The 22,251-nt window shown below is 45.7% G+C and overlaps 1 protein-coding gene across 1 annotated transcript in view; it reads right to left on the reverse strand.

Moving 5' to 3' along the window:
* Positions 1-20,706, reverse strand: part of LOC124045425 (calcium-responsive transactivator-like) — a 30,108-nt gene extending 9,402 nt beyond the window's left edge. The window contains 2 exon segments of the mRNA XM_046364717.1: positions 15,100-15,176; positions 20,079-20,706. Of these exon segments, the coding sequence (XP_046220673.1) occupies positions 15,100-15,176; positions 20,079-20,147 (146 nt within the window). The 5' untranslated portion in view covers positions 20,148-20,706.
* Between the last annotated feature and the right edge of the window lie 1,545 nt (positions 20,707-22,251).

Raw genomic sequence — 22,251 nt, forward strand, 5'->3', positions numbered from 1 at the left:
TGGAAATCACAAATTCAAAATGATAAACATTCAACATCGGGCATTCTGTTAATGAAGCATGATTTGTATCGTGCTCAAAACAACTGTTAACACAGAACTGCGAAAATGTGACTTCTATGAGTTCAAGACAACTGGGAAGCCAGGAATACACAAGCTTCGACTGGGAAATTGTAAATCAGGCCTCTTTTGAGAGCTGCGACCTAAAGATCAATGACATTGTCATGACTCAACCATATTTTTTTCAGTGTTCCCAGTTGTTTTGAAAGCACCATGAATCCAGAGAATGCCAGACTTTGATGATACAATTTGCGGCGCCTTCCTGTTCAAGTGAGAACACCAGAACAAGGTGAGTCCAAAAATGTATTGTATGCTACTGCATAAATGATGTAATATGCCAGGGAGATATGTATACTGTAGCTAAGAATGTAATACTAAGTGTATGTTGTGTAGTAAGATGTTAGTAGCTCATGTGCCTCACCCAAATAATTTAATTACGCCTACTGTTCTGACTTGGTGGTGCACATGTAGCCTATAACCTGTTTTAGAGAAATGTAAACATAGAATATTGTAAGAGCTTTCATTGTCTGCTTATATGCCCCTTGTTAATGGCAGTAAATGAGGCTGAATGAACTGAACTGTTTTGCTGCCAGACAAGGCACCACTGATAGCCAGGTGGAACAGTGGTAAGACTTTGGGACTGCTGTTGGGACAGCTTTATGTAGGCCCTAACCGTTTGTGGGCCCAACATGGCAATTCCTATATTGTTTAGTGTTGTATTGTGGAGTGGCTTTGCTCGCATGCATCCAACTTTCTTTTTTTTCCCCCCACCAAGATTTACGTGGTCCTGTAGCTCAGTTGGTAGAGCATGGCGCTTTTTTTCCCGGGACCACCCCCCCACCTAAAGCATATATTATTATTATTATTATTATTTACATACTAAAATCGCCAATGCATGTATGTACAGTTGAAGTCGGAAGTTTACATACACTTAAGTTGGAGTCATTAAAACTCGTTTTTCAACCACTCCACAAATTGCTTGTCAACAAACTATAGTTTTGGCAAGTCGGGTAGAACATCTACTTTGTGCATGACACAAGTAATCTTTCCAACAATTGTTTACAGACAGATTATTTCACTGTATCACAATTCCAGTGGGTCAGGAGTTTACATACACTAAGTTAACTGTGCCTTTAAACAGCTTGGAAAATTCCAGAAAATTAAGTCATGGCTTTAGAAGCTTCTGATAGGCTAATTGACATCATTTGAGTCAATTGGAGGTGTACCTGTGGATGTATTTCGGGGTCTACCTTCAAACTCAGTGCCTCTTTGCTTGACATCATGGGAAAATCAAAAGAAATCAGCCAAGACCTCAGAAAAACAATTATACACCTCCACAAGTCTGGTTCATCCTTGGGAGAAATGTCCAAATGCCTGAAGGTACCACATTCATCTGTACAAACAACAGTACACAAGTATAAACACCATTGGACCACGCAGCCGTCATACAGCTCAGGAAGGAGACGTGTTCTGTCTCCTAGAGATTAACGTACTTTGGTGCAAATCAATCCCAGAACAAGAGCAAAGGACCTTGTGAAGATACTTTTGTGCCTGTTTCCTCCAGTATCTATATCCACAGTAAAACAAGTCTTATATCGACATAACCTGAAAGGCCTCTCAGCAAGGAAGAAGCCACTGCTCCAAAACCACCATAAAAAAAGCCATACTACGGTTTGGGGGACAAAGAACTGCAAATGGGGACAAATATCATACTTTTTGGATAAATGTCCTCTGGTCTGATGAAACAAAAATAGAACTGTTTGGCCATAATGACAATCGTTATGTTTGGAGGAAAAAGGGGGAGGCTTGCAAGCTGAAGAACACCATCCCAACCGTGAAGCACGGGGGTGGCAGCATCATGTTGTGGGGGTGCTTCGCTGCAGGAGGGACTGGTTCATGAGGAGGGAAAATTATGTGGACATATTGAAGCAACATCTCAAGACATCAATCAGGAAGCTAAAGCTTGGTCGTAAATGGGTCTTCCAAATGGACAATGACCCCAAGCATATTTCCAAAGTTGTGGAAAATGGCTTAAGGACAACAAAGTTGTAACGGCGTTCTTCGTTTGTAGAAAGAGAGTCGGACCGAAATGCAGCGTAGTGGTTACTCATGTCTTTAATGAAGAGATCGCGATACATGAAATAACTATTACATATACAAAAACAACAAACGGACCAAGAAACCTATTACAGCCTATCTGGTGAAACTACACAGAGACAGGAACAATCACCCACGAAATACAAAGCGAAACTCAGGCTACCTAAATACGGTTCCCAATCAGAGACAACGAGAATCACCTGACTCTGATTGAGAACTGCCTCAGGCAACCAAGCCTATACAACACCCCTAATTAGCCGCGATCCCAAATACTACAAATCCCAATACGAAAATACAATAACACAAACCCATGTCACACCCTGGCCTAACCAAATACATAACGAAAACACAAAATACAATGTCCAAGGCGTGACAGAACCCCCCCCCCCTAAGGTGCGGACTCCCGGACGCACCTCAAAACCATATGGAGGGTCCGGGTGGGTGTCTGTCCATGGTGGCGGTTCCGGCTCAGGATGTGGCCCCCACTCCATTAAAGTCCTAGTTCCTCCCCTTCGCGTCCTGGGATAATCCACCCTCGCCGCCGACCATGGCCTAATAGTCCTCACCCAGAACCCCACAGAACTGAGGAGCAGCTCGTGACTGAGGGGCATCTCGGGACTGAGGGACAGCTCGGGACTGAGGGGCAGCTCGGGACTGAGTGGCCGCTCGGGACTGAGGGGCAGCTCGGGACTGAGGGACTGACTGAGGGGCAGCTCGGGACTGAGGGGACTGAGGGGCAGCTCGAGACTGAGGGGCAGCTTGAGACTGAGGGGCAGCCCGGAACTGAGGGGCAGCCCGGAACTGAGGGGCAGCCCGGAACTGAGGGGAAGCCCAGTACAGAGAGGAAGCCCAGTACTGAGAGGAAGCACAGTACTGAGATGAAGCTCAGGCAGGTAGTAGACTCCGGTAGATCCTGGCTGGCTGGCAGATCTGGAAGATTGTGGTTGACTAGCAGATCTGGAAGATTCTGGTTGACTAGCAGATCTGGAAGAGACTGGTTGACTGGCAGATCTGGAAGAGACTGGTTGACTGGTAGATCTGGAAGAGACTGGTTGACTGGCAGATCTGGAAGAGACTGGTTGACTGGCAGATCTGGAAGAGACTGGTTGACTGGCAGATCTGGAAGAATCTGGTTGACTGGCAGATCTAGAAGATCATGGCAGACTGACAGCTCTGGCTGCTTTATACAGACTGACAGCTCTGACTGCTCCATGCAGGCTGACAGCACCCTGCAGACTGGCAGCTCCTTGCAGACTGACAGCTCCTTGCAGACTGACAGCTCCTTGCAGACTGGCAGCTCTGGCTGCTTCATGCAGACTGACAGCTCTGACTGCTCCATGCAGGCTGACAGCACCCTGCAGACTGGCAGCTCCTTGCAGACTGACAGCTCCTTGCAGACTGGCAGCCCTGGCTGCTTCATGCAGACTGACAGCTCTGACTGCTCCATGCAGGCTGACAGCACCCTGCAGACTGGCAGCTCTGGCTGCTTCAAGCAGACTGACAGCTCAGGCTGCTCCGAACAGGCAGGAGGCTCCGGTAGCGCTGTAGAGGAGGAAGGCTCTGATAGCGCTGAACAGGCGGGAGACTCCGACAGCGCAGGAGGGAAGGAAGGCTCTGGCTGTGCTGAACAGGCGAGGCGCACAGAAGGCCTGGTGCGTGGTGCTGGAACTGGTGCTACAGGAGCGAGGACACGCACAGGAAGCCTGGTGCGGGGAGCTGCTACCGGAGGACTGGTGTGTGGAGGTGGCTCTGGATAGACCGGACCGTGCAGGCGCACTGGAGCTCTTGAGCACCGAGCCTGCCCAAGCTTACCTGGCTCGATGCCCACTCTAGCCCGGCCAATACGAAGAGCTGGTATGAACCGCACCGGGCTATGCACCCGCACTGGAAACACCGTGCGCTCCATAGCATAACACGGTGTCTGCCCGGGCTCTCTAGCCCACCGGTAAGCACAGGCAGTTTGCGCAGGTCTCCTACCTGGCATAGCCATACTCTCATTAAGCCCCCCCAATATTTTTTTTGGGCTGCTTTTCGGGCTTCCAACCGCGCCGTGCTGCCTCCTCATGCCAGCGCCTCTCCGCTTTTTTTATCCGCCTCTATTTCTTCCTTGGGACGGCGATATTCTCCAGGCTGAGCCCAGGGTCCTTTTCCGTCTAATATCATCTCCCAAGACCAGAAGTCCTTATATCGCTGCTCCTCACAATTAACAGGGAGAGTAGGCTCAGGTCTGACTCCTGACTCAGCCACTCTCTCTCTCTGAGCCCTCCCCCAATAAATATTTGGGGGTTACTTTCGGTTTTCGCTCTGCGCCGCCGTGTTTTTTTTTCGACTCCATTCGCCTATAGCCCTCTTCGCACTGCTCCAGCGAATCCCAGGCGGGCTCCTGCACTCTCTCTGGGTCGGACGCCCACCTGTCGATTTCTTCCCACGTCGTATACTCCATGCCTCTGCTGTCCATAACGTCCTCCCTTCGCTGTTCAAGCTGTCGCTGCCTGTTAACACGCTGCTTGGTCTGTGTGTGGTGGGTGATTCTGTAACGGCGTTCTTCGTTTGTAGAAAGAGAGTCGGACCGAAATGCAGCGTAGTGGTTACTCATGTCTTTAATGAAGAGATCGCGATACATTAAATAACTATTACATATACAAAAACAACAAACAGAACAAGAAACCTATTACAGCCTATCTGGTGAAGAGTCAGCCTATCTGGTGAAACTACACAGAAACAGGAACAATCACCCACGAAATACAAAGCGAAACTCAGGCTACCTAAATACGGTTCCCAATCAGAGACAACGAGAATCACCTGACTCACCTGATTGAGAACCGCCTCAGGCAGCCAAGCCTATACAACACCCCTAATCAGCCGCGATCCCAAATACTATAAACCCCAATACGAAAACACAATAACATAAACCCATGTCACACCCTGGCCTAACCAAATATATAACGAAAACACAAAATACAATGACCAAGGCGTGACAAAAGTCAAGGTATTGGAGTGGCCATCACAAGCCCTGACCTCATCCTGTAGAAAATTTGTGGGCAGAACTGAAAGAGCGTGTGCGAGCAAAAAGGCCTACAAACCTGACTCAGTTTCACCAGCTCTGTCAGGAAGAATGGGACAAAATTCACAAAACGTATTGTGGGAAGCTTGTGGAAGTCTACCCTAAACATTTGACCTAAGTTAAACAATTTAAAGGCAATGCTACCAAATATTAATTGAATGTATCTAAACTTCTGACCCACTAGGAATGTGATGAAAAAAAACTGAAATAAATCATTCTCTCTACTATTATTCTGACATTTCAGATTCATAAAATAAAGTGGTGATCCTAACTGACCTAAAACAGGATTTTTTTTACTAGGATTAAATGTCAGGAATTGTGGAAAAACTGAGATTAAATGTATTTGGCTAAGGTGTATGTAAACTTCCAACTTCAACTGTCTGTGTATATGTACAGTGCATTCGAAAAGTATTCAGACCCCTTGACTTTTTCCACATTTTGTTACATTACAGCCTTATTCTTAAGTTAATTCACAAAAAATATATCATCTTCAAACTACACACAATACCCCATAATGTCAAAATGAAAACATGTTTTCAGAATGTTTGAACATTTATTAAAAATAGAAAACAGAAATACCTTATTTACATACTGTACCGTTCAAAAGGTTGGGGTCACTTAAAAATGTCCTTGTTTTTGAAAGAAAAGCTAATTTTTTGTCCATTAAAATAGCATCAAATTAATCAGTGTAGACATTGGTAATGTTGTAAATGACTATTGTAGCTGGAAACGGCAGATTTTTTTTATGGAATATCTACATAGGCGTACAGAGGCCCATTATCAGCAACCATCACTCCTGTGTTCCAATGGCATGTGGTGTTAGCTAATCCATGTTTATCATTTTAAAAAGCTAATTGATCATTAGAAAACACTTTTGCAATTATGTTAGCACAGCTGAAATCTGTTTTTCTGATTAAAGAAGCAATACAACTGGCCTTCTTTAGACTAGTTGAATGTCTGGAGCATCAGCATTTGTGGGTTCGATTGCAGACTCAAAATGGCCAGAAACAAATAACTTTCTTCTGAAACTCATCAGTCTATTCTTGTTCTGAGAAAGGAAGGCTATTCCATGCGAGAAATTGCCAAGAAACTGAAGATCTTGTACTATGCTGTGTACTAATCCCTTCACAGAACAGCACAAACTGGCGCTAACCAGAATAGAAAGAGGAGTGGGAAGCCCTGGTGCACAACTGAACAAGAGGACAAGTACATTAGAGTGTCTAGTTTGAGAAACAGACACCTCACAAGTCCTCAACTGGCAGCTTCATTAAATAGTACCCGCAAAACACCAGTCTCAACTTTAACAGTGAAGAGGCGACTCCGGGATGCTGGCCTTCTAGGCAGAGTTGCAAAGAAAAAGCCATATCTCAGACTGGCCAATAAAAATAAAAGATTAAGATGGGTGAAAGAACACAGACACTGGACAAAGGAACTCATCCCGGAGTCGCCTCTTCACTGTTGACGTTAAGACTATGGTATCACCTATGGTAAATTCAATTGATTGGACATGATTTGGAAAGGCACACACCTGTCTATATAAGGTCCCACAGTTTACAGTGCCTGTCAGAGCAATTGTCCATAGAGCTCCAAGACAGGATTGTGTCGAGGCACAGATCTGGGGAAGGGTACCAAAATAATTCTGCAGCATTGAAGGTCCCCAAGAACACAGTTGCCTCCATCATTCTTAAATGGAAGAAGTTTGGAACCATCAAGACTGTTCTTGGAGCTGGCCGCCTGAAAACTGAGTAATAGGGGGAGAAGGGCCTTGGTCAGGGAGGTGACCAAGAACCAGAAGGACAACCATCTCTGCAGCAGTCCACCAATCAGGCCTTTATGTTAGAGTGGCCAGACGGAAGCCACTCCTCAGTAAAAGGCACATGACAGACCACTTGGAGTTTGCCAAAAGGCACCTTAAGCACCCTCAGATCATGAGAAACAAGATTCTCTGGTCTGATGAAACCAAGATTTTCAGCGGCAGGGACTGGGAGACCAGTCAAGATCGAAGGAAAGATGAACGGAGCAAAGTACAGAGAAATCCTTGATGAAAATCTGCTCCAGAGCACTCAGGACATCAGACTGGGTTGAAGGTTCACAACAACCCTAAGCACACAGCCAAGAAAATGCAAGAGTGGCTTTGGGACAAGAGAGAGAGAGAGAGAGAGAGACCTGAAAAACTCGAGAGAGAGACCTGAAAATAGCTGGGCAGCAAAGCTCCCCATCCAACCTGACAGAGCTTGAGAGGCTCTGCAGAGAAGAATGGGAGAAACCCCCCCAAATACTGGTGTTCCAAGCTTGTCGAGTCATACCCAAGAAGACTCGAGGCTGTAATCTCTTCCATAGGTGATTCAACAAAGTAATGAGTAAAGGGTCTGAGTACTTATGTAAATGTGATATAAGTTTTGTATTGTTAAATAATTTGCAAAAAATTCTAAAAAGCTGTTTTTGCATTGTCACCACAGGGTGTGTAGATTTATGAAGGGGATTTTTTTTTATACAATAAGACTAACGTAACAACATCCTTCTGTAGCTCAGTTGGTAGAGCATGGCGCTTGTAACGCCAGGGTAGTGGGTTCGATCCCCGGGACCACCCATACATAGAATGTATGCACACATGACTGTAAGTCGCTTTGGATAAAAGCGTCTGCTAAATAGCATATATTATTATTATTATATTATTTTTGAAAAAAGTCAAGGGGTTTGAATACTTTTCCAAATGCATGTGTATAAATATATAATATATATATATATATATATATATATAGTGCCTTGCAAAAGTATTCATTTACATTTACATTTACATTACATTTAAGTCATTTAGCAGACGCTCTTATCCAGAGCGACTTACAAATTGGTGCATTCACCTTATGACATCCAGTGGAACAGTCACTTTACAATAGTGCATCTAAATCTTAAAGGGGGGGTGAGAGGGAATACTTATCCTATCCTAGGTATTCCTTAAAGAGGTGGGGTTTCAGGTGTCTCCGGAAGGTGGTGATTGACTCCGCTGTCCTGGCGTCGTGAGGGAGTTTGTTCCACCATTGGGGGGGCCAGAGCAGCGAACAGTTTTGACTGGGCTGAGCGGGAGCTGTACTTCCTCAGTGGTAGGGAGGCGAGCAGGCCAGAGGTGGATGAACACAGTGCCCTTGTTTGGGTGTAGGGCCTGATCAGAGCCTGGAGGTACTGAGGTGCCGTTCCCCTCACAGCTCCGTAGGCAAGCACCATGGTCTTGTAGCGGATGCGAGCTTCAACTGGAAGCCAGTGGAGAGAACGGAGGAGCGGGGTGACGTGAGAGAACTTGGGAAGGTTGAACACCAGACGGGCTGCGTCGTTCTGGATGAGTTGAAGGGGTTTAATGGCACAGGCAGGGAGCCCAGCCAACAGCGAGTTGCAGTAGTCCAGACGGGAGATGACAAGTGCCTGGATTAGGACCTACGCCGCTTCCTGTGTGAGGCAGGGTCGTACTCTGCGGATGTTGTAGAGCATGAACCTACAGGAACGGGCCACCGCCTTGATGTTGGTTGAGAACGACGGGGTGTTGTCCAGGATCACACCAAGGTTCTTAGCGCTCTGGGAGGAGGACACAATGGAGTTGTCAACCGTGATGGCGAGATCATGGAACGGGCAGTCCTTCCCCGGGAGGAAGAGCAGCTCCGTCTTGCCGAGGTTCAGCTTGAGGTGGTGATCCGTCATCCACACTGATATGTCTGCCAGACATGCAGAGATGCGATTCGCCACCTGGTCATCAGAAGGGGGAAAGGAGAAGATTAGTTGTGTGTCGTCTGCATAGCAATGATAGGAGAGACCATGTGAGGTTATGACAGAGCCAAGTGACTTGGTGTATAGCGAGAATAGGAGAGGGCCTAGAACAGAGCCCTGGGGACACCAGTGGTGAGAGCGCGTGGTGAGGAGACAGATTCTCGCCACGCCACCTGGTAGGAGCGACCTGTCAGGTAGGACGCAATCCAAGCGTGGGCCGCGCCGGAGATGCCCAACTCGGAGAGGGTGGAGAGGAGGATCTGATGGTTCACAGTATCGAAGGCAGCCGATAGATCTAGAAGGATGAGAGCAGAGGAGAGAGAGTTAGCTTTAGCAGTGCGGAGCGCCTCCGTGATACAGAGGAGAGCAGTCTCAGTTGAATGACTAGTCTTGAAACCTGACTGATTTGGATCAAGAAGGTCATTCAGAGAGAGATAGCGGGAGAGCTGGCCAAGGACGGCACGTTCAAGAGTTTTGGAGAGAAAAGAAAGAAGGGATACTGGTCTGTAATTGTTGACATCGGAGGGATCGAGTGTAGGTTTTTTCAGAAGGGGTGCAACTCTCGCTCTCTTGAAGACGGAAGGGACGTAGCCAGCGGTCAGGGATGAGTTGATGAGCGAGGTGAGGTAAGGGAGAAGGTCTCCGGAAATGGTCTGGAGAAGAGGGGAGGGGATAGGGTCAAGCGGGCAGGTTGTTGGGCGGCCGGCCGTCACAAGACGCGAGATTTCATCTGGAGAGAGAGGGGAGAAAGAGGTCAGAGCACAGGGTAGGGCAGTGTGAGCAGAACCAGCGGTGTCGTTTGACTTAGCAAACGAGGATCGGATGTCGTCGACCTTCTTTTCAAAATGGTTGACGAAGTCGTCTGCAGAGAGGGAGGAGGGGGGAGGAGGATTCAGGAGGGAGGAGAAGGTGGCAAAGAGCTTCCTAGGGTTAGAGGCAGATGCTTGGAATTTAGCGTGGTAGAAAGTGGCTTTAGCAGCAGAGACAGAGGAGGAAAATGTAGAGAGGAGGGAGTGAAAGGATGCCAGGTCCACAGGGAGGCGAGTTTTCCTCCATTTCCGCTCGGCTGCCCGGAGCCCTGTTCTGTGAGCTCGCAATGAGTCATCGAGCCACGGAGCGGGAGGGGAGGACCGAGCCGGCCTGGAGGATAGGGGACATAGAGAGTCAAAGGATGCAGAGAGGGTGGAGAGGAGGGTTGAGGAGGCAGAATCAGGAGATAGGTTGGAGAAGGTTTGAGCGGAGGGAAGAGATGATAGGATGGAAGAGGAGAGAGTAGCGGGGGAGAGAGAGCGAAGGTTGGGACGGCGCGATACCATCCGAGTAGGGGCAGTGTGGGAGGTGTTGGATGAGAGCGAGAGGGAAAAGGATACAAGGTAGTGGTCGGAGACTTGGAGGGGAGTTGCAATGAGGTTAGTGGAAGAACAGCATCTAGTAAAGATGAGGTCGAGCGTATTGCCTGCCTTGTGAGTAGGGGGGGAAGGTGAGAGGGTGAGGTCAAAAGAAGGAGAGGAGTGGAAAGAAGGAGGCAGAGAGGAATGAGTCGAAGGTAGACGTGGGGAGGTTAAAGTCGCCCAGAACTGTGAGAGGTGAGCCGTCCTCAGGAAAGGAGCTTATCAAGGCATCAAGCTCATTGATGAACTCTCCGAGGGAACCTGGAGGGCGATAAATGATAAGGATGTTAAGCTTGAAAGGGCTGGTAACTGTGACAGCATGGAATTCAAAGGAGGCGATAGACAGATGGGTAAGGGGAGAAAGAGAGAATGACCACTTGGGAGAGATGAGGATCCCGGTGCCACCACCCCGCTGACCAGAAGCTCTCGGGGTGTGCGAGAACACGTGGGCGGACGAAGAGAGAGCAGTAGGAGTAGCAGTGTTGTCTGTGGTGATCCATGTTTCCGTTAGTGCCAAGAAGTCGAGGGACTGGAGGGAGGCATAGGCTGAGATGAACTCTGCCTTGTTGACCGCAGATCGGCAGTTCCAGAGGCTACCGGAGACCTGGAACTCCACGTGGGTCGTGCGCGCTGGGACCACCAGATTAGGGTGGCCGCGGCCACGCGGTGTGGAGCGTTTGTATGGTCTGTGCAGAGAGGAGAGAACAGGGATAAACAGACACCTTTCGTGTTTTTCTTATTTTTATAACCTGTAATTTAAATGCATTTTTACTTGGAATTCATGTGATGGACATATACAAAATAGTCCACACTGGTGAAGTGAAATGAAAAATAACTAACGGAAAAGGGGTGCGTGCATATGTATTCACCCGCTTTGCTATGAAGCCCCTAAATAAGATCTGGTGCAACCAATTACCTTCAGAAGTAATTTAATTCGTTAAATAATGTCCATCTGTGTGCAAACTAAGTGTAACATGATCTGTCACATCATCTCAATATACACTGCTCAAAAAAATAATGGGAACACTTAAACAACATAATGTAACTCCAAGTCAATCACACTTCTGTGAAATCAAACTGTCCACTTAGGAAGCAACACTGATTGACAATAAATGTCACATGCTGTTGTGCAAATGGAATAGACAACAGGTGGAAATGATAGGCATTTAGCAAGACACCTCCAATAAAGGAGTGGTTCTGCAGGTGGGGACCACAGACCACTTCTCAGTTCCTATGATTCCTGGCTGATGTTTTGGTCACTTTTGAATGCTGGCGGTGCTTTCACTCTAGTGGTAGCATGAGACGGAGTCCACAACCCACACAAGTGGCTCAGGTAGTGCAGCTCATCCAGGATGGCACATCAATGCGAGATGTGGCAAGAAGGTTTGCTGTGTCTGTCAGCGTAGTGTCCAGAGCATGGAGGCGCTACCAGGAGACAGGCCAGTACATCAGGAGACGTGGAGGAGGCCGTAGGAGGGCAACAACCCAGCAGCAAGACCGCTACCTCCGCCTTTGTGCAAGGAGGAGCAGGAGGAGCACTTCCAGAGCCCTGCAAAATGACCTCCAGCAGGCCACCAATGTGCATGTGTCTGCTCAAACGGTCAGAAACAGACTCCATAAGGGAGGTATGAGGGCCCGACGTCCACAGGTGGGGGTTGTGCTTACAGCCCAACACCGTGCAGGACGTTTGGCATTTGCCAGAGAACACCAAGATTGGCAATTTCGCCACTGGCGCCTTGTGCTCTTCACAGATGAAAGCAGGTTCACACTGAGCACATGTGACAGATGTGACAGTCTGGAGACGCCGTGGAGAACATTCTGCTGCCTGCAACATCCTCCAGCATGACCGGTTTGGCGGTGGGTCAGTCATGGTGTGGGGTGGCATTTCTTTGGGGGGCCGCACAGCCCTCCATGTGCTTGCCAGAGGTAGCCTGACTGCCATTAGGTACCGAGATGAGATCCTCAGACCCCTTGTGAGACCATATGCTGGTGTGGTTGGCCCTGGGTTCCTCCTAATGCAAGACAATGCTAGACCTCATGTGGCTGGAGTGTGTCAGCAGTTCCTGCAAGAGGAAGGCATTGAGGCTATGGACTAGCCCGCACGTTCCCCAGACCTGAATCCAATTGAGCACATCTGGGACATCATGTCTCGCTCCATCCACCGACACCACGTTGCACCACAGACTGTCCAGGACTTGGCGGATGCTTTAGTCCAGGTCTGGGAGGAGATCCCTCAGGAGACCATCCGCCACCTCATCAGGAGCATGCCCAGGCATTGTAGGGAAGTCATACAGGCATGTGGAGGCCACACACACTACTGAGTCTCATTTTGACTTGTTTTAAGGACATTACATCAAAGTTGGATCAGCCTGTAGTGTGGTTTTCCACTTTAATTTTTGAGTGTGACTCCAAATCCAGACCTCCATGGGTTGATCAATTTGATTTCCATTGATCATTTTTGTGATTTTGTTGTCAGCACATTCAACTATGTAAAGAAAAAAGTATTTAATAAGAATATTTCATTCATTCAGATCTAGGATGTGTTATTTTAGTGTTCCCTTTATTTTTTTGAGCAGTGTATATACACCTGTTCTGAAAGGCCCCAGAGTCTAAGCAAGGGGCACCACCAAGCAAGCGGCACCATGAAGACAATGGAGCTCTCCAAACAGGTCAGGGACAAAGTTGTGGAGAAATACAGATTGGGATTGGGTTATAAAAAAATATCTGAAACTTTGAACATCCCACGGAGCACCATTAAATTAATTATTTAAAAAATGGAAAGAATATGGCACCACAACAAACCTGCCAATAGAGGGACGCCCACCAAAACTCACGGACCAGGCAAGGAGGGCATTAATCAGAGAGGCAACAAACAGAACCATTTTAAGCCGTACACTCCACAGAGCTGGGCTTTACAAAAGAGTGGCCAGAAAAAAAGCCATTGCTTAAAGAAAAAAATAAGCAAACACGTTCGGTGTTCACCAAAAGGCATGTGGGAGACTCCCCAAACATATGGAAGAAGGTATTATGGTCAGTTGAGACTAAAATTTAGCTTTTTGTCTGGCACAAACCCAACACCTCATCACCCTGAGGACACCATCCCCACAGTGAAAGATGGTGGTGGCAGCATCATGCTGTGGGGATGTTTTTCATCGGCAGGAACTGGTCAGAACTGAAGGAATGGTGTATGGCACTAAATACAGGGAAATTATTGACAGAGTCAACATTAATCAGGAAACAAACAAAGACTGAGACAAGAACAGTCAGCACATGTGAACAAAAATGACAAACGACAATTAATGCTGAAGCAGGGAACAGAGTGGGGAACCAGACAGATATAGGGGAGGTAATGACAGAGGTGATTGAGTCCAGGTGAGTCCAATAATTGCTGATGCGTGTGACGGGGGGAAGGCAGGTGTGCGTAATGATGGTGGCAGGAGTGAGTAAAACTGGGAAGCCTGGCGCCTTCGAACACCAGGGAGGGGGAGCTGGATTAGGTGTGACAGTACCCCCCCCCCCCCCCCTAGGGGCACCACCCGGCGTCCCACCTGGGCGAGCCTGACAGGCCTGCCCGAGGCACGGGCGCTGGACAAGCCGGCTGGGCGTAAACTCCCGACGAACCGGGAGAGGCATGGGAGCCTGGCGAGCCAGCTGAGGCATAGGAGCCCAACGATCCGGCTGGGGCGTGAAAACCTGTCGATCCCTCTGAGGCGTGGGAACCCAGTGATCCGTCTGAGGCATAGCAGCCTGACGAGCCGGCTGGACGTAAATCCCTGACGATCGACGTAGGATGGGTGCCTCCCGAGCCAACCGGGGCAAGAAACCTCTCTAGCCAGCTAGAGCGTGACAGGCCGACGAGCTGGCTTAGGCACCCCCGGGTCCATTGGTGGCGGCCTCCGGACCCAACGTCACCACCAACTGGAAAGCCAGCACTCCCCGAAGCTTTGTTTGGGGGCTTCAGCATTCTGTAAAGAGCGACGCCAGAGATGAGAAGCAGGTACCGGGAGTCAACATTTAATAAGGAAACAGACAATGACCAAGACAAGAACAGCGTCAGCACACGGGTACAAAACGACAAACGGCAATTCATGTTGAAGCAGGGAACCAGACAGATATAGGGGAGGTATTTACAGAGGTGATTGAGTCAAGGTGAGTCCAATAATCGCTGATGCGCGTGACGTGGGATAGGCAGGTGTGCGTAATGATGGTGGCAGGAGTGTGTAATGTGGGGAGCCTGGCACAAGGCGCCAGGGAGGGGGAGTGGGAACAGGCGTGACAGGTATGTGTATGTATATATGTAATTGTATGTATATTATTTACTGCTCTAGGGATATAATTACTGTGTGGATAACCTTGTTTATTATTATGTATTGATTTTTATCTTTAATTTTGTTCACTTTTTATGTGATGCGCACAGCAGAAATCCCCGGAAGAACAATTATCACTGAATTATCACAGTTAATTATTGTATTGTTTGTTTATGTGTCAATTAATCCCATAAGGGATGGGTTGCCAACTGGCGATTTGACGCGAAAATAAAAAGTAATTCATTCATTCATCAGAACTTTGAAAAGTTTATGTAATTATACTTTCCTGATGCAAACTCTCATTTCTTCCCAAAGTGGAATTCAATGCAATTCAACATCGAGTTTCCCGGCAAACTTCTGCATACAGTAACCTATAACATGTATATGTGCACAACAGTAGGCCTATGAAGACAGATGTGACACCTACTGTGTGCATTCTGCTGTTTTTCCTTTGTTCTGGTAATCCATTATACATTGTATCAGATGGTGATTTTCATCCAGCATCTTTGGGAGGTAAAAAAAAGGTAACACCTCACTTGACACACAGCGTCATAACACGTTATGACACGGTGATAACATGCCATAAAATGTCATAACAGCTGACATAACCTGTTATAATATGATCATAACACTGTCATGACACACACATTATATATATATATATATATATACACACACACACAGTAGTGGCCAAAGTTTTGCGAATGACACAAATATTAATTTTCACGCAGTATGCTGCCTCAGTTTGTAAGATGGCAATTTGCATATACTCCAGAATGTTATGTGATCAGATGAATTGTGATCAGATGAATTGCAATTAATTAATGAATCCCAAAAAAACATTTCCACTGCATTTCAGCCCTGCCACAAAAGGACCAGCTGACATCATGTCAGTGATTCTCTCGTTAACACAAGTGTGAGTGTTGACGAGGACAAGGCTGGAGATCACTCTGTCATGCTGATTGAGTTTGAATAACAGACTGGAAGCTTCTAAGGGAGGGTGGTGCTTGGAATCATTGTTCTTCCTCTGTCAACCATGGTTACCTTCAAGGAAACAAGTGCCATCATTATTGCTTTGCACAAAAAGGGCTTCACATGCAAGGATATTGCTGCCAGTAAGATTGCACCTAAATCAACCATTTATCGGATCATAAAGAACTTCAAGGAGAGCGGTTCAATTGATGTGAAGAAGGCTTCAGGGCACCCAAGAAAGTCCAGCAAGCACCAAGACCGTCTCCTAAAGTTGATTCAGCTGCGGGATAGGGGCACCACCAGTACAGAGCTTGCTCAGGAATGGCAGCAGGCAGGTGCGAGTGCATCTGCATGCACAGTGAGGCAAAGACTTGTAGGATGACCTGGTGTCAAGAAGGGCAGCAAAGAAGCCACTTCTCTCCAGGAAAAACATCAGGGACAGACTGATATTCTGCAAAAGGTACAGGGATTGGACTGCTGAGGACTGGGGTAAAGTCATTTTCTCTGATGAATCCCCTCTCCGATTGTTTGGGGCATCCGGAAAAAAGCTTGTCCTGAGAAGACAAGGTGAGCGCTACCATCAGTCCTGTGTCATGCCAACAGTAAAGCATCATGAGACCATTCATGTGTGCCAAGGGAGTGGGCTCACTAAGAACACAGCCATGAGTAAAGAATGGTACCAACACATCCTCCGAGAGCAACTTCTCCCAACCATCCAGGAACAGTTTGGTGATGAACAATGCCTTTTCCAGCATGATGGAGCACCTTGCCATAAGGCAAAGGTGATAACTAAGTGGCTCGGGGAACAAAACATCGATATTTTGGGTCCATGGCCAGGAAACTCCCCAGACCTTAATCCCATTGAAAACTTGTGGTCAATCCTCAAGAGGCGGGTGGACAAACAGAAACCCACCAATTTGGACAAACTCCAAGCATTTATTATGCATGAATGGGCTGCCATCAGTGGCCCACAAGTTAATTGACAGCATGCCAGGACGGATTGCAGAGGTCTTGAAAAAGAAGAGTCAACACTGCAAATATTGACTCTTTGCATCAACTTCATGTAATTGTCAATAAAAGCCTTTGACACTTACGAAATGCTTGTAATAATAGTTTAGTATTCCATAGTAACATCTGAAAAAAATATGACACCTACATAATAGTGTAAAAACCCACAAAACCTATCACACAAGGCAAAACATTCCATTGCACCATAGCCTACTTTTCAACAGTCTGTTTATACTGTTTAACATTTTGTTAATTATCATTGTTATTGCTCACACATTGATGTCAGACATGCACCTACCCCAATGCTCTGTTGCTGATGACTGGAATGAATGCAGGAGCAGATGTTAGGAGTGTGTATTGGAGGTGAAGTCATGTGCAGGAGAGCAGAGTGTAGTGAACAGGCACACTTTTTATTCCGGTCAAAATAACAGCACAAAGTAACATATATAATATGCCGAAAACACAGAACATAGACAAAAAGTAATGCGAGTAACAATATCCACAATATCAAAATACACGTAACACAAACAATTCTACACAAAGACATGATGGGGAACAGAGGAATAAATACATATGAATTGATTGGGGAATGAAAACCAGGTGTGCAGGGAACAAGACAAAACAAATGTACACGTGAAAAATGGAGCGGCGATAGCTAGAAAGCCAAATGAGAGGAACCGACTTCGGCGGAAGTCGTGACAGCAGATGTCAGGAGAAGGACAAGGCACCCTCTTCTTGACTGATGACTGATATAAGGGCTTGTAGGTGATAGGCCTATCTGGCTTATATGATTATGGTCAAAAAGAGTATATTATTAGTCCAAGTAAAGTGACACAGGATGATTATAATTCTTCTTGACTGTGTCATAAAGTGTATTTTCTACCAGTTAATTAAAATATGATGAAAAAAAACATGACTGTACAACATCAAAGGACTTGAGAAACAAACTTTCAAACCAAAGGAAACTTCTTGGCAGGGAATAAAATTATTTGAATAAATGACACCTACACTCTTATTCAAGTGTCAGAACCAGCCATAAGATAACGCAATATACACTACATGACCAAAAGTATGTGGACACCTACTTGTCGAACATTTCATTCCAAAATCATGGGGATTAATATGGAGTTGGCCTGCCCTTTGCAGCTATAACAGCCTCCACTCTTCTGGGAAGGCTTTCTACTAGATGCTGGAACATTACTGTGGGGACTTGTTTCCATTCAGCCACAAGAGTATTAGTGAGGTCGGACACCGATGTTGGGCAATTAGGCCTGGCTCGCAGTCTGCATTCTAATTCATCCCAAAGGTGTTTGATGGGGTTGAGGTCAGGGCTCTGTGCAGGCCAGTCAAGTTCTTCCACATTGATTTCGACAAACCATTTATGTATGGACCTCGCTTTGGGCATGGGGGCATTGTCATGCTGAAACAGGAAAGGTCCTTCCCCAAACTGTTGCCACAAAGTTGGAAGCACAGAATCGGCTAGAATATCATTGTATGCTGTAGGATTAAGATTTCCCTTCACTGGAACTACGGGGCCTAGCACGAACCATGAAAAACAGCCCCAGACCATTATCCCTCATCCACCAAACTTTACAGTTGCATTGGGGGAGGTAGTGTTCTCCTGGCATCCACCAAACCCAGATTTGTTCGCCAGACTGCCAGATGGTGAAGAGTGATTAATCACTCCAGATGCTCCAGAGTCCAATGGTGGCGAGCTTTACACCACTCCGGCAGACGTTTTGCATTGCGCATGGTGATCTTAGGCTTGTGTGCAGCTGCTCGGCCATGGAAACCCATTTCATGAAGCTCCCGACTAACAGTTATTTTGCTGATATTGCTTCCAGAGGCAGTTTGGAACTCAGTAGTGAGTGTTGCAACTGAGGACAGACAATTTATACATTCTATGCACTTCTGCACTCGGCAGACCCATTCTGTGAGCTTGTGTGGCCTACCACTTTGCGTCTGAGCCGTTGATGCTCCTAGATGTTTCCACTTCACAATAACTGCACTTACAGTTGGCTGGAGCAGCTCTAGCAGGGCAGAAATTGGCAGACTGACATGTTGGGAAGGTAGCATCATATCACGGTGCCAGGTTGAAAGTCCCTGAGCTCTCCAGTAAGGCCATTCTACTGCCATTGTTTGACTATGGAGATTGCATGGCTGTGTGCTCGATTGTATACACCTGTCAGCAACAGGTGTGGCTGAAATACCTGAATCCACTGGGTGTCCACATACTTTTGTATATATAGTGTATGTCACAACAGGTGTAAATATATGGGTCATGACCATATTATGACAGGTTACTATTATGACATATTATGATCGTGTCATGACACTGGGTGTCAAGTAAAGTGATACCAAAAAAAAACGTTAGAGTAGTTTACTATAATGTTACTACACTATAATAAATTGTCCTGAATACCCCCCCTTTCTTGCTCAACACAATTATCTGGGTCGGATGTTTTTCTTGGAGCATCATTAACGTCGCATAAGAGACTGTTTCAGTGGAACGGAGCCGTTGTTTTTTTCCCTGCAACTCAAGTCTTTCATTATCTTCAGCCAATCATAACATTTCGTCATCAGTGACAAAAAACAGTGAACTAGAAAGGAGAACCTGTGCTGTCTTCTATTAACTACGGTACGCATATCCAAATTAAGCGCTCTAACCGTGTTTGATTAAAATACTTCCAGATGCCCTAAAACATTGGAAAGCCACCCTAAATTAATGCAATGCCTGCCTCATCACCTCTAGGCTTAACAAATGTCCAAGGATGTTGCTGCACGTAGGCTCAAAACTGTCCCGTAATCCACACACCTTCCATGAATCACTCTCTGTCGCCACTGTCAGACTATCCGTTCATCGAGTGCACGTGCCTCTTTACCACTCAGTGGCTGTCCAAATAATTATCACTAGTCTACTCTCACGTCTCTGTCACGGCTTGCTATTTTTGGTAACAATTTGGAGTATGGTTTTCAAAAGAAACAATATTGATCCAAGAAAAAAATCACTCGCAACAGTTCACAAAAAAATCCTATAAAGGGCATGCACCAGAATAAGCACTATTTCAGTCAGACTCGGGACAAACTTGCATATTTTTCTAGGATGTTTATGCTCTATTATTTGTCAACATTGATGTTTTAACGCATAACATAGTAGCCGTTATGTAAGCTTACATGGAAAGGCACACTGAAGTTTTAGGGGGCAACGGAAACAACAACAAAAAGTAGCCTTTGAGTAATGTCAATCTGTTTTAATAGTGTCATATCATCCCCTCGCTGTTTGCCTCGCTCTACTGTACCAGTTGCCTTCTCTGTGATGATGTTCACTACTTTCCCACCATTGACACTGACTGACTATGCAAGCTCTCAAATCGACAAAATATGTCATATTTGACGACGTAATGGAGCAAAAAGAAATAGCATTACCTTTTGTATAGTTTGTTGTGTCACCTCCCCATTGCTCCTTGGGCGCGCCGATGAAAATGCAACCGACATTGTGATATTAGGAAATGGAAAAAAATGAAAAGCCTATTTGTATTGTAATATGTAGCTTATATCTAGCGCGCAGCCCTCTATAACATAGTTGCCCTCTATAACATAGTTAGGTTTCCCATTTTATGAAAATCATAGGGGTGTGTGAACCCCTGGATTACACCAAAATGAAAATAAATGACGAATAAACAACAATATTCTCCTGGACGCAAATTGATAGTTTACTATACATTTGGTGATGTTGCAAAGGTGGAGAGTTCCATAATGTCTATGAAAAGATTCGCCTTGATCGAGACGCTCACTCAGTAATTTTTTGGTATAAACCAGACATAGGCTGCAGGCTGCAGTAGATTTTTTCTCACAGTAGTAGGGTCGTCCCTAGTTACCACAGCCACAAAGTCCTAAACCCCGCCTATTTCTACAATTTGTCTTCTTAAAATCTGATTTTAAACATAACCCTAACCTTAAATTAAGAGCAAAAAGCTAATTTTTGTTTTCATAAATGTTTACAATATAGCCAGACAACCCAGTAGTAGAGGCAAAGACAGTACAGTACAGTACCACAGAGAGAAGAGGTAACCCAGACACGTCACGTGGCTATAAAGCTGAAGGAAGCATCCCTTTAGAACGTTCTCACCACCAAATATGGTAGTGAGTTTACTGTTCATTTTTATTGTTTATGTCACTTGTGTATATTATCTGCCTCACTTATTTTGGCAATGTTAACACATGTTCCCCATGCCAATAAAACCCCTTGAATTGAATGGAAGTCCAGTCGCGGGTAGTGAGAGAGAGTGGAACTAGATGAAACTGAGCCGACATTATGCTAATTCTCATCCATGAGACATCTGATCTCAATACCTTTTTCTGTTTCCAAAACTAGAATCTGTTACGAACACAGTGCACTAAATTGTAAAATATCGCGTTGTTAAGAAGGAATGAATTTAGTTTGTACACACGCGCACTTCACAGACGTGTCGAGCCCTAACGGAAATATGCAAATACATGCTACAACGCGCCAATAGGATTTCACCAGCTAGTACTTGGCTTTTCCGCCCTCCTTGCGTGTTCCGTTCACAGTGCTTAATTTGCGCCCACTGTGAACGACACAGATTAACTATTTTGGCTTAGTTATATTTGTGCTAAAACTGCTTCTCCTTCTCCCATCACACTTGTAGTCGATGTCATGGCAACGTTGGATAGCTAAACTAATTCGTAAAAACACGAAATCGGGTCCTTTCGCGCCGAATTTCGCAGGTGCAGGGCCCAAATTCATAAAACCTTAAGAAACTTCTTGTTAACTGGCATTTTTTTCTTAACTATATACTTAAGTAAATGTGCAAATCCTCCAAAATGTTTGACATTTTCTTGCTCTATTTCATATGTTTATACTTTAAAAAAATTAAACAAAGTTATTGGAAATGTTCTTAATTCCAAGATAGCTAAACCCTTGTTTTAAACTCAGGGTAATGAGAGAAAAAAAGCTCACGAAAGCAATTGACCATGTTTAATTCACTCACAAACTTAATCTGAAAAATTCAGTATTGATTATTTTAAACCCAAGAACATGTTTTAGAGCAGTAATCTCAGTAAGAAATATGATAACATGATTACCATTGCTAGATAGCTAAAATGGTTGCCTAACAACACACCTAGCAACAAACATATTTGGAAGATTTGTAAGAAGATATTTGGGAAGTTCGGAAGAAAATCATTAAATCTTAAGATATTGAGGAATTACACCTTTGAACTATCTTATGAACCTCATTTGTTTTCTTAAGAACCGTACATAGGCAAATGCTATTGGAAGATCTGCCAAGACTTTTCGGGAGTTTCTAGAGAAGAACTATAAAGAGGATATGGAGTCCGATACAGACACCATTACGCTTGCCATCAGAGGGCTACTTGAGGTGAGGCTTACACCACTTAAGAACATTTGATGGCAACAATGTAGTGATTGGAACAAAACACAGATTTTCCTCCATCAAACTTTGCACCCTGTGTTCGCAGGTTGTCCAGTCAGGGGGAAAGAACATTGAGCTAGCCATTATGAAGCGGGATGAATCAATGGTCTGTTTGAAATCGTGACATCTCAGCAAATCCAGAG

The sequence above is a fragment of the Oncorhynchus gorbuscha genome, linkage group LG10 (assembly GCF_021184085.1).
Source record: "Oncorhynchus gorbuscha isolate QuinsamMale2020 ecotype Even-year linkage group LG10, OgorEven_v1.0, whole genome shotgun sequence".
Taxonomy (NCBI): Eukaryota; Metazoa; Chordata; class Actinopteri; order Salmoniformes; family Salmonidae; genus Oncorhynchus; species Oncorhynchus gorbuscha.